Source organism: Typopeltis vanoorti, chromosome 9 (assembly GCF_054136105.1).
Source record: "Typopeltis vanoorti isolate ZY-2024b chromosome 9, IOZ_Tvanoo_1.0, whole genome shotgun sequence".
Taxonomy (NCBI): Eukaryota; Metazoa; Arthropoda; class Arachnida; order Uropygi; family Thelyphonidae; genus Typopeltis; species Typopeltis vanoorti.
Genome location: NC_143557.1, coordinates 82,523,715 through 82,537,729, shown reverse-complemented (window position 1 = coordinate 82,537,729; position 14,015 = coordinate 82,523,715). Strand labels below are relative to the sequence as shown.

The 14,015-nt window shown below is 36.9% G+C and overlaps 1 protein-coding gene across 2 annotated transcripts in view; it reads left to right on the top strand.

The window, feature by feature from the left end:
* Nucleotides 1-14,015, top strand: part of LOC150103204 (protein BANP-like) — a 329,769-nt gene that overhangs the window by 60,313 nt on the left and 255,441 nt on the right. The window contains exon 2 of one of the 2 annotated variants that reach the window (XM_090398157.1): nucleotides 2,642-2,715. In XM_090398157.1, the coding sequence (XP_090254283.1) occupies nucleotides 2,649-2,715 (67 nt within the window). In that variant the 5' untranslated portion in view covers nucleotides 2,642-2,648. Of the gene's footprint in view, nucleotides 1-2,639; nucleotides 2,762-14,015 lie in introns of those variants that run through there. The other variant, XM_090398158.1, reaches the window with a different exon arrangement.

Below are 14,015 nucleotides of genomic sequence, written 5' to 3'. Positions count from 1 at the left end.
GTTCAGTGAGAGAACAGACTCTTGTTAAACTCTGGTGTTAGTCATCGTGAGAGGATAAGGAACATCCACCATCCCACATAGTATGCATCCAGTCAGAAAGCTGGTGACCCAATTACAGAAGTTGTGGGATAGACCAAATGATGGGAGCTTGCTTAATAGACCTTTGGGCCAGATCTCGTCCAAGGCTTTGGAGATTGGAGATATTGACTGATATTCACATGAGATTTCCAGACATTGTCATCCAGAGATGTGTAACATGTGAGCAGATCTCCTGTTGATTGGCAGCAGTGGAATCCATACTGGCAATCATTTGGGTACCTTCAAGGTAGCATAGGAGTTGGATATGATAGGTTCTCTCCATTACTTTAGGGAAGATTGAGGTGTGTGTGTGAGAGAGAGAGAGAGAGAGAGAGAGAGATTGGGTGATGGTTTGATGGTAGTAATTTGTCACTCTGCTAGGGACTAGTTTCCATGCTGTGAGGTAGATGCCAGTGGAGTAAGAGAGCATATACAGGCGACATAAGACAGGAGTCAGTTTTGACACACAAACCCTTCAGAACAATTGAAAGAATGCCATCAGAACCAGGAGACTTTTTAGTGTGTAATTTGGCCAAATCAAATTCAAATTCAAATAAATATTTAATTTTTTTATTTTAAAATACATAATGTTAACGAATAAAATTTATTTCTCTTTGCCCTTAATTCTACAAAATTTATTGTGTCCCAGTTTTTTGTTTTCAAAAAATGGGATCCCTAAGCAAGTAGAATTGAGAAAGGGAAGGAAAAGTAAAGAATTTAGCCAAACAAGCCAGTAGAAATCCTCATGGATTCTTTAGTTCATGGATTAATCTGAGTATGATGTTGAAAAGAAAAAAAAGTGTCATTGAAAAAATTATCATGGAAAATGTTCAAATCTTTTCCTTTATGTGAATGACATATTTTTTATTTATTTTTATATGAATCCCACCCATTAAAGGTGGTTCCATTGTATATGACATTTGTCAGACATGATATGTCATTTGACTAATTTGGTTTGGTGAGAATAATAATAATAATCTGCTGGGTTCTCTTTTACTACTACATAGCTCATTTTCTTCAACTCTCCAGTATGTCCAAATCCTGCCTCCTCCTCGCAACAATACATTTGAAGAATTCATTTAAAAAGTGGCTAGATATGTATAAGGAATGTTTTTAGCCTCAGTGACATTAGTAAACATATTTTCAATTTCTACAAAAGTCAGTATTAACTGGATATCTCTAAATGTGATTCCCTTATGTGTGAGTGGCCTGAAAAGATCTCGACCTTGACCATAAATGGCAACACTATCAGCAAGATTTTTTTTTTTTTTTCTAAGTTGGTACATCTGTCATAAGCATTCATGTGAAATTGCAAGCCATTCTATCAAGTAGTTTGTTTTATACATCTGTCGGAAGCTAAACTGTTTGTCTGCATCCCTTGAAATGAATAAAATTGAGTATCATGTGGTTATAAAATTCATTGTAAAAGAAGGTTTAATGCCAAAAGGAATTCATTCGAAGTTCATAAAAGTTTATGGGGCACTCTTCTCCTTCGTTTTCGACAATTAAGAAATGGGTTGCTGAGTTTCAATGCATTCGTACCAGCCTTCAAGATAATCCACGTGAAGGACATCGAAAAAGTGTAACAACACCAGAAATCATTGAACAGTGCATGATATGGTATTGAATGACCAGCCAGTCAAAGTACATGAAATTGCTATAGGCATTTCAAAAGAAAGTGTAGGATATATTTTTCATTTGCAGGAAGAATTGTAAATGAAAAAGCTTTGTGCGAGATGGGTGCCACACAGATCAAAAACGCAGTCGCATGAAAATCTCTGAACAGTGCTTGGAGCGTTTTAACAAAAATAAAACTGATTTTGTGCATCAATTTATTATTGTGGTTGAGACTTGGATTCACTATTGCACACCAGAATCCAAACAGCAATCAAAACAGTGGACAGAAGTTGGTTGTTCAGTGCAAAAGAAGACAAGGTCATGGCATCAGTGTTTTGGGATGCTAAAGGCATTTTGTTTATTAATTATCTTAAAAGGGTAAAACAATAACTGGGGAATATTATTCTGATCTTTTAACGAGACTAGACGAAAAAATTCATGAGAAAAGACCCGGTTTGCAGAAGAAAAAATTCATCTTTCATCAGGATCATGCACCTGCCCACAAAGGTGTTTTGGCAATGGGAAAATGAGGGATCTGCACTATGAATTGTTGGAACATCCACCCTATTCCCCAAGATTTGGCTCCCTCTGACTTCTATCTCTTTCCAAAACTAAAACTCTTCTTCGCTGGTCAGCATTTTTATTCGAATCAAGGGGTGATTGCAGCTGTAGAGGGGTATTTTGCAGATCGATCTTACTGAGAACCACTACAGGGACCAGATAATGGTGCTGAAGCATCGATGGAATAAATGTATTGGTCTTAAGGGAGATTATGTTGAAAAATAAAAATAATTTTGAAATTATAAATTCGTTTTTCATTGTTAGGCCGAGAACTTTTCAGACCACTCACGTATATGATATTCTTTTGAAAGAAACTTGTAATGATAATAAAATGTATTATTATTATTGTTGTTATCAGTATTAATGAGCAGTTTGTTTATATTAGTTTCAGCATGTCAGATGCATCTTCAAATGAGCACTTGACTACTATTCATGTACCTGAAAATCATGTTATTGAAGGTGAGTTAAGATACATTATTGAAGAATCTGAAGACGTGAAGTAAAGGTATGCAACCTTGCTGCATGTTTTTATGGCCAAAGATAATTGATTCACTTATGCAGATCATATAAAAGTATATTTTTGTAATAATTATTACTTTATGTTTTTCATGGGGGTCTAATAATTTAATGTTTTAATTCAGTGTGAGAATCCAGTCTAGAATTTTCATTATTTTTCAAGATGAACTCCAAGAGGATTAATTCAACTGTTATAACACCTGTCTATCAGTAACAAATCATTAAAATGTTTCTTATCCTTTCTCATTGATTTGCTGCATAAAAAACAGTACTTTCCTTAAGTACCCTTTTGTATTCTCAGAGATTCTGATAAAAAGAAGAAATCCGTATTCAGAACAGCTTAACAGTTTTATGTCTTTGCAACAAGATTAAACCCACCACTAAACATAGTCCATATTTTCAGCCAGTCATATAACGTGTGTATTCCATGTCATTTTGATAATTTGTCTCTGTATCCTCGTTACCATCTCTTCATTGCCTGAAAGCCTAGGAGTCCATATCAGAGCAAAGTAACATGAATGCTCTAATATTTTATGGATAGAAATGAAGATTATTTACACTTTCAGATCAGCTTTTTCCTCGGCATAACTATAACTTTTGTTTTGCTTAATAATCTGCTTTGTATTGCCATTTATGCCTGCTATCCATTAATCTAATAGTATTGGATGCTGATCAGAGTTCATCACCCACATATTGTGACAAAAGCAGCAATTCTATTTTTTGTTTCACAAGTCCAGAGCACTCCTGTCCCCCCCCCCCCCAAAAAAAACATACCTCCATGGCATCAACCATTTCAAGAGGTGCATTATAAATGTCACAATACCTATTATTATATCACCTTTTAAATTCATTTGGAGAGTCTTGCATTTACAACACTTTCCCTGACAACACAACCTGATTGCCCACCACTTCCCAAGAAGCAAATACATCCTCGAACCTCTGTTCACCAACTGTCCCTATATGGAATTTCCAGAGGTATCCTCTCCTTATCCCTTTTTCCCTTTAAAAAATCCTTTCAATATATTATTATTATTATTATTAAGAGAGACCTCCAGAGAGTCAGGGACCCATTGAGGGAGGCCACGTACGACACGTCAGCCATCATACTTATTCTTGAATTCATTCACACTGCTTTCACTCGCAACATCCAATGGCAATCCATTCCAATCATGCACCACCCTATGAGAGAAAAATCTAGCCCTCACCCGGTTCTTAGCAGCATTCATTCTCAGCTTCCAAGGATGCCCTCTTGTCCTTTCCCCACCCTCCATAAATTGAAAAATTCCATTAATTGAAATCCTGTATGACCTTTGAGAAGTTGTGTGTCTCAATCATATGATGCCCTCTTTCTCCTGTTTGCTAGTGTCTGCAGTCTATAAATTCTCAATCTATCTTCATAATCACTATCCCACAATCCTGGTATCATTTTTAACACTCTCCTTCAAACTCTCTCCACTGTATCAGAATGACAATGTAAACCAGACCTGTGCACAATAGTCCAAGTGAGGTCTTATTAAGGCCTTGTAAAGAGGCAAAATGACATCCTTATCTTTACATGTGAATATTCGTTTCATCATTGCAATTATCTTTTGAGTTGTATCTGCAGTCTTTGCTACATTGGCCCCCTGAACTTCAACTTCCTATCTACTAACACTCTAAGATCCGTAGTCTCATCTATTTCTTCAAGCATAATCCCACTAATATAATACGACATTGGATATCTAATCATGCCGAAGTTAATGACTTTATACTGACATTGAGATGACATCCATTTTCCCATGTCCACAATTCTAACCTATTCAAATCATTCTGCAAGTACTGCATATCAGCAGTATTCCTGATTACCCTTCCTATCTTTGCATCGTCGTCAACTAGTTGTATGTTGCTCGTCTCTTTCCCAATATCATTAATGTACAGATTGAATAACAGTGGTCCAAGCACTGATCATTGTGGTATGCACTACCCTGGTTACCTTATGAGGGTTGTTTGAAAAGTTTGGTAAAAAAATAAGTTAAACACATTTTTTTTGGAAAAAATCACCTTTATTTCTCAACATAGTCTCCATTGAGGTCTACACATTTGGTCCAGCAAGTTTCCAATTTTTTCATCCCATCTAAAAAGTAGGATTTGTCAAATTGTGAAAAATAGTCATTGACAGCCTTGATGGCATCCTTCTTCAAAGAAAATTTTTTCCCACCGAGTCAAATTTTTAAGTTTGGGAACAAGAAGAAGAAGTCTCATGGGGCCAAGTCTGGAGAATACATTGGATGTGGAACCAATTTGAACCTCAATTCATGCAATTTTGCCATTGCGATGGCTGATGCATGGACGGTGCATTGTCTTGATGAAAGAGCACTTTTTTGTGTGCCAATATTGGCTGTTTTTCTTCAGTTCTTCTTTTAAACGGTCCAACAATGATGCATAATAGACTCCTGTTATTGTCTTACCCTTTTAAAAAAAACTATCATGATAATCCTTGGGAATCCCAAAAAACAGTGGCCATCACCTTCCCAGCTGACAAAATAGTCTTCGCTTTTTTTTTTCAATGCTCTTTCATCAGGCATTGTCCACTGTTTTGACTACTGCTTGGACTCAGGTGTGTAGTGGTGAATCCAACTTTCGTCTACAGTCACGAATCGACACAGAAAATCCTGTGAATTGCGATTAAACATCACCAAACACAGCATTGAAATTCTTTTCGCTTGCGTTTTTGATCGACAGTCAATAATCGTGGCACCCATCACGCACACTGCTTTTTCATTTGCAATTTTTCGTGCAGGATATTATACACCCGTTCAGTTGAAATGTCTACAATCTCAACACACTCACACACTTGCACTCGGCAGTCTTCCATAACGATACCATGTATGTATTTTGTCAATCATTTCCTTTGTAGTGACCTCAGTCGGACGTCCGGAACATGCTTTATCTTCAATGGACTTACGACCATGTTTAAACTCATTTATCCGAAAATAAATAGTCTTTAATGATGGTGCAGAGTCCCCATGAACAGCATCTAACTCAGCTTTGATCTTCGTGGCCATCCACTTCTTCAAATAAAAGTGTTTATCACGAAACTTGTTTTTCTCCAATTTTATGAAAAATGCAAACACGGTCATTTTAAATGTTTGCCAAACGAGAACCATGTCGCACATGGCTAAAATTTTGCCAGAGGTCATGAAAAAAATGACATGCCGACACTGGTATGAATGAATAAATTGTGTCGCATCTATTGGAAATTTACTAAACTTTTCAAAGAATCTTCTTAAATTTTGCAGACTCACATCCCCCCCCCCCCATATACCACTTTTTGATATCTGTCAGTCAGCCATTCTCTTATCCACACTAATATTCTATAATCAGAACCATATTATCCAATTTATGCAACACTCTACCATGCTGTATTCTGTCAAAAGCCTTACCAAAATCCAAAAGTCTCATGGTGTATCTATTCCCCTTGTCCGTTCAATGGTAACATTGTTATAGAATGCAAGCAAGTTTCTAAAACATGACCTTCCCTTGTAAACCCATGTTGCTCATTGCAAAGTAGAGATTCACTGTCAGTCCATTTCCGAATGTGATTTCTAACCAATTTTTCCAAAATCTTCACCACTGCCACTCCTGGGATACTAATTGGTCAATAGTTGGATACATCATTCTTTGCACCACCCTTGTGCAATGGAATTGAATTACCATACATTCTTTCCATTCTTGCAGAATCTTCCCAGTTCTGAGACTCATATTAAACAGCCTGATCAAAGGAATAGCCAGTTCAGCTGAACACTCTTTTAAGCACATTTGCAGATATCCCTTAAGTTCCTATTGCTGAATTCTTATTCAGTTTGTGCAACAGCTGTAATACCTTGTCCTTGTACACATTGATATGTAACTGATAAGTGGCTCCCACTGTGCATGTCAAAAGAAGGAGAATCCATTCAGATAATAGGGTAATCAATCCGTATTGTGGGCTGAGCGTTTATTATTACACGTCAGAAAATTAACTTCTCTTTTATGATCATTGTAGTTTTTAAAGTGGTAACTATTTTGCTTGTTTAACAGTTGGAAAATTTTATGTATAAATCACGTGATTTCACATGTTGGTGACCAATTCATACATTGCCTTATTACTTTCACCTCTTCAACATGAATTGACTGTTCTTGGCAGTCTGCCAATGACAGCTCTTGCTTATGTGGTCGGACTATAATATTTCCACATCACTGTGAAAACTAGGTATCTGTACAGTGTAGTCCATCTGTGAACTGATAAGTTTTATACAAAAATATGATCATCTTCTCATATGTCCTTGAAACTTCAGTGCCTATTCCATCACTAAGAAATCCTTCACTTTTTTTGCTTTTCTTATCACGCTAATACACAAGAGACCCACAAAGTATATTGCAAATTAGTGCCATATGTAGTTAGACATCAAGAGAAATGTAAGAACTTTTTGAAGAACTGGATATATTCTTTGAGAAATACTTCATGAGGAAAGCTGTTCCACAGAACTGAAGTAGACAGAAAAGATGAATAGGAGCAGTTAGTCTGGTGAGTCAGCACTTTAAACTGTAAAAGAATATTGGATATCTGTTCCTCATGTCATTGTAGATTTAACTGAAATGGGATGGGGCATGATGGATGCCAGTTATGCTGCACAAGTATCCATAGAAATATCTTTAGAAGAGACACAATGCAGAAACTTTATTAAGACAGTGGCTGAAGTTTCAGTGTGTGGGGGGGGGTCATCATTTAGCTGAACTACCATCTTCTGGACAGCCCAAGAATTTTAGAGAGGTTTTTGGGACACTGTCCCAAATGTGAGGAGTAGCATTCTAAGGTTGGGTACAGAGTTAGTAGTTGATTCAACTGCTAAATTCAACAACTACTACTATACATATTGAAAAGTAGTACCTTGAGCAGAGTGTGTGTGGGGAGGGGGGGGGAAGCCAAATTTTTTGTTTGCTGAGAATACCATAGCAGTAATGTGTTTGTGCCAGGAAAGAATGGATAAATATCAGTCTGAAAAAGAGGAATCAAAGGTAAGGAAGAAACCTAAAGTCTGTTTTTTTTTAAAGAAAAAAATACAAAATTGTGTTTTGTAAGCATTGAAGGTGACCAATTGTCATCATTCCAGAGTTTAGTGCATTGGTTGTAAAAGATCTTGAAGCTTGAGATGTTTGAGCACTGCAAGGTTTATTTTATGAGTGTATGTGTGGGGGAATGGAAAGTGATGCCATCAACAAAGGTGTGAATAGAGAGAAGGTCAGTGAAGAGAAGGTTGTTTTTATATGTAAGGAAGAGAACTGATGAAATAACAGAACTCTAAGGAGCACCTTCATTAGTCGGAAAATTTTAAAAGAGGAATCCTCCACTATTACACAGTGCATGACCCAAGGGGGAACTGACCATAAGATCATAAGCCTTTTATGCTATCAAGTACAACAGCAGTTTCATCAAAATTTTCATATATGCCCAAGAGATGGATGGTGTTGGCAAGGAAATCCATATTGGTGATCTCTGCTTAGTTGACAGTTCTCTAGGTGTTGAAGAAGTTGACTGTTGATAACAATTTCTATTACTTTAGATAGCCCAGGTAAAGGCAATAGGACAGCCGTTTCTTTCTCTCTCTCTCTCTCTCATCAGCTGTATATAGATTTGTTTCCATGCTTTGGAAAGATGCTAGCTGAGAATAATGTGAAGATGATAAAGGACAGGTGTTAATTAAGAAGCATATCTTTTGAGCACAATTGATGGAATAGCAAGGTGGGGGGGGTTGTTATTCTGGTGTCTTTTCATCAGAATGCCACTGGAGGCATGTGACACAGTGTTCCAAGTAAAGATGGAGGTGATTTACCTTGATCATCTATGCAGGAGTTAGATGAGATGATGGGATCAGATTCATCTTTATGTGATTTTGCAATAGAGTTCAGATTGACAGAAATTGCACCTAACAACTTTACAAAGGACCAGGAGGAACAATTGCCTTGGGTGCAGAGATGTATTTACTACATTTAACCTTTTCATAATCAAATTTTCCCTATTAATAATGGTTTTGCAAGTGTTGTGGGATTCATTATAGGTTTTGAATGAAGCTGGAGTTTTTATCTTAATCCACTTATGATATGGTTTTTTTTTTTTTTTAATTGTGTTTAAAAGTGTACTTGTTAACTAACATCTGTCCTTTATCATCTTCACATTATTCTCAACTAGCATCCTCACAAAGCATGGAAGAAGTCTCTTAGATTGTCCTGTGTGACACTTTGGAATATCATCGTTTGGATATTAGGTGGGAATTTGGAACAAAGTTGAGAATGAAGGTCCTTATTCTAAGATGGATAATTTCTGTAACACAACTGAATTAGGAGATGAAAACAGTAGTTTGACCATGTAAAGGAAGAATAAAAGTCTCAGTGGTCTTACTGTATTGTATTGTTGTTTTAATGCCAAAAGATATGTGAGTGTGAATAGTTGAGGGGAGGGTGTGTTTTCCACTATAGGTGAATTTTGGATGAGATTGTGATCTGAATTACCAAGAGTAGAGACCTCAGCAGTATATGCAGGAGTACTGGTTAAGAAAAGATCCAAAGTGTAGGTGAGTGGAGAGGATTGTTAATGATTTTGCTTTAGGTCATTACTTACAAATACCTCAGCTTCTACAGGGTGGCCATAAAATAACTTTCCCTCTTTGGAGGCATCTGTAGCTAAAACCAATAAACGGAATGAGATCAAATTTTGTATTGAGACTTTCGAAGGCATGGGGAGATGATTTCCGCGAAAAAAAGATTTAGTACCAAAAGTAACCGAAAGGGGAAATTTAGGTGCTGGCAGAGCTGAAAGCAGTCAATATTTGCAGTAAACACAAGTAAAAAGGATTATGCAAATTTTACTGTGCGTTCGTGACAACATCGCCATCAATTCCACTTAAAAAGGGATTGGGAATGTTCAGGCAGTTATACGAATTGTGTTCAATATGCATCCTACCTTGCCTAAGCATACTTTACTTGTTAAGTTGTTTTACCTTAAGCAATGCTGTAGCGGCCCTTCGGGAATTTAGAAGGCTTCATAACCTGCGTACAGGTTCTGTCAGCTGTAGCACTGAGAGCTATGATTAAGAAGCTTGAAGAAACTGGATCACTAGGAGTTAGACCTGGCAGAGGACAGAAAGCAGTGCAAGAAAGGTCAGCACATTGAAAATTCTATATGTGGTCCAGGGGACCCTGATTCTGATGAATAAAACATTATTCCCTGTGAGTTCAATCACTACATTAATTTCTGTGTCTCTCACAAGTTGTAGTTTTAGTTTAACACATTGACTGCCGTGTGAATCAAATACAATTCACACTACATTTTTTCAATGCGTTGTGTGAATCATATTTGCTTTGCATAAAGATTTTTCTTTCATACTGCGTAGTTCACCCCTGATTCATATCTAAATGAAATGCTTATGGGTAATGGAAATGTGGGGCCTGGTAAACAGGTTTATATAGTTAGCGCTGTAGAATTTCAAGTACATGTACAACAGGTAGCCTATTATAGGGTTTTATTTTTACCTGATTTAGGCCAATTTCTAATGTTGAATAAAACAATAACAATGGTGCTAAATATTTGTTTATAATATATGTCATTATAAATGTGTCAAATCATAAATTTTTCTTGTAAAAAATTTAAAAACTAATAAACAAAAATGACAAACAGTAGACAAATAGATATGAAAAAAATAATTAGGTGAAATTATTGCTAAACAATTACAAAGTACAGTTATGCACAATAGTAAAACATCGAACACAGTAAAATTTTTTGCACTGAACACATTTCCACCGTGTTTGTGTGGCCTTAGATGTTGCATATTTTCTATTATGTTCTTCAGTTAACTTTTTGTAGCAAGATGTACATCTTCTCCTATTACTGGTACCAACCTCTTCTAAAATATGTTTTTCCTTGTCTGAAGTCGAACTGACATTATTTTCCTTTGGTGTAATTCCTAATAACTCTTTTGCGATTTTTTCTCTAAATTCTGTGATGCTAATGTTTTTATCAGTAACTCGCTTATATACTATAAAAGCGTTCACCACAGCAGAACCTAAATTCGGTACCATTTCACACTTTTTCGAAGACAAGAAGCATAGGCTTTCACCTGATCGGATAGATCAATAAAACTTTTGCTTTTGTTATAGTCTATAATAGCTTCCGGCTTTTGCACTTCATTACCATTTCTTGCTGTAAGAGATTTCATTTTGTTTGTGTGTTTTGTTGATAACATAAGCACTTCACGTTTATCGCACCATTTTATTACCACCACCCCTGTGTCACTTTCTTTACCAATTATTTCACCCTTTTTCAATTTCTTCTGGGTAACATCCTGTGGAATTCCCTCACAATTTTTTCTCAAAGTGCCTACAAGGTGTGTTTGTCTATTCAAAAGTTTGTGCGCTAATTCAATACTGGCATAATAATTATCTACATATATTGTGCATCCATGGGCAAGTAGATTCTCACAAAGTTCCATAACAATTGAAGTTGGAAAACTATTAGTGGTATTGGTCTTTTCTGCACCGCAGTATATCTTGAAATCATATGTATATCCATCTTCAATACACAATTTGAGTAGTTTTATGCCAAATTTGTGTCGTTTATTCTTGATGTACTGTTGAAAAGCAAGATGACCTCGAAAAGGAACTAAAGTTTCATCAACGCAAACATTACCCGAAGGCGTCATTATTTTCTGGAAATTTTTTCTTATGTGATTTATGAGAGGTGTAATTTTAAAATGACTTTCAGAAGTATTTCCACACTCATTGTCTGTAAAGTGCCAGTTACTGAGAAGATTGAACCGATTCCTTGACATAACTTGTTTGATTTCTGTAGAATAGAGGACTTTATTCAACCAATAGCACTCTAATTTTGGCATCTGCACTAAACCGAACCACATTTGCAGACCCAAAAATATCTTCATTTCATTGGGATGTGTTTGTTTTTCCACTTTCTTATCCTTGCTTTTGGTAAAATTGTGTTATTGAGTTTTTGAAGAGCATATCTGTTAGTTTCTTGCAACATTAGGTCCAGCAGTCCTTCATCAACAAACATAAAAAAGAAGTCTACAGGCTGTTTATCGTGCATTTCTTCAATAACATTTTGTTTTATTCCAAAATATTATCCACAAACTGAAAATGTTTTAGATTATCACCTGTAATTTCATTCCATTGTAGGTCGGTTGAATTCACATTTCCAAGTATTTCATCTGAGGAAGAATCATTAGTCAAATGCAGATTTGTTATAACATCATCAGTTATTTGTTCTACAGAATGAGCAGCAGTAAACTGAGATGCACTAGGAGCGAAAATTTCGGTATTACCAGTCGTAGATACTTTTATTCTCTTTCTAGCAATGAGAAAATCAGAACCTGAAGACACAGAACTAAGATCACTTCCGTTGTAACTTTCCGACGAATATTCGTATGGTTCATCATCAGATAGAACTTCATTTATCAAGGCTTCTAAATGACTTTGCTCTTTTTCGTAGTCTCCATATCAGGGCAATTTATAACAATATTATTACTATTACGGGCAACTCCAAGGAGTCGATAGACTCATCGAGGGAGGTCCTAACATCATGTCAAGGACAACTATTCAACATTCACACAGTATTTATCATACCTCGTCTTGAACTCATTCACAGTCATGGCACCCACAACAGACTCTGGCAGCTTATTCCATTCATTCACCACTCTCCAAGTAAAAAACCTAGCTCTAACACCCTTGCTAACCACACTCTTGCCCAACTTCCATGTATGGCCCCTAGTCCTCCCACCACCAGTCCTATTCTCAAAAATATCTTCTGAATTAATCTTATAGGAACCCTTCAGTAATTTGAATGTCTCAATCATATCACCCCTTTTCTGCCTATCAACCAATTTCTGCAACCCACAAATCTTCAACCTATTCTCATAAGGTTCATTCCATAGACCTGCTATCATCTTGCTCACTCGTCTCTGGATCCTCTCCACCTCCTCCCCATCAAGAAGAAACCCTGGCACCCATATGTGGGCACAGTAGTCTAGATGGGGTCTTATCAAGACTCGATACAGAGGAATGTTTGTCTCTGCTTGTTAAAGTATTTTTTAGCAACCAAGTGATTGGATGAGCTGATTTTGCCACTTTTGCGATGTGCCTCCTAAACTTCAACTTCCTATCCACTAACACTCCCAAATCCCTGCCTTCGTCAATCTCCTGGACTACGGTTCCACCAACAATGTGATATACTGCTGCTAATCTTTTCACCCCAAAATGCATAACCTTACACTTTGCCACATTAAATTCACATCCATTCTCCTTAGCCCAGTCCTCCAAACTATCGAAATCATCCTGCAAAATTTTGACATCCTGTCTACTCACTATTGCTCTACACAACTTTGCATCATCAACAAACAAATGAACTCTTCCTCTCAGATCCTTTCCTTTATCGTTAATGAACAAACAAATTGAACAGTAGTAGTCCAAGAACAGAACCCTGTGCCACAGGGTTCTGTTCTTGTCACAGGCCGTCTTTTGGACTCTACTCCTGAATAAACCACTCTCTGATATCTCTCCATCAACCATCCTCCTATCCATCTCGCCAACCCTATATCCATCCCCATATGCTGCAATTTACTGATTAAAATTCCATGTGGTATCATGTCAAAGGCCATAGCAAGGTCCAGTAGAATCACTGTAAACCCATTACCCTTATCCAGTTCAGCCGTCACTGTGTTATAAAATGTGAGCAAGTTACTGGGGCATGATCTACCCTTCACAAAACCATGCTGTCCCTCATGCAGTATCCCATTTTCATCTATCCAATCCTGTATTCTTTTCTTGACTAATTTCTCTAAGACCTTGACAATTATTCCTGATATGCTGATCGGTCGGTAATTTACAACAGACTGCTATTGTAAATTACCGACAGCAGTCTGTTGTTGGAACCTCCTTTATGCAGTGGAACTATTTTCCCCTGTTTCCACTCCCTCGGGACTAACTCAGACCCGAGACTCAAACAAAATGGTCAAGGGCACTGATAATTCTTTAGCCGCTTCACGTACGACACGAGCTGGTATACCATCCAATCCCACAGATGTATTGATATTGAGGTTTTGTAATAGACTATTCACCTCTACTTCATTCACCACAATTCCCGTATAAGCTATTAGTTCATTCATTCCTGCAATGTCACCACTGGATGATATACTCTTGCAAAGTGCTCGCTCAGTAAT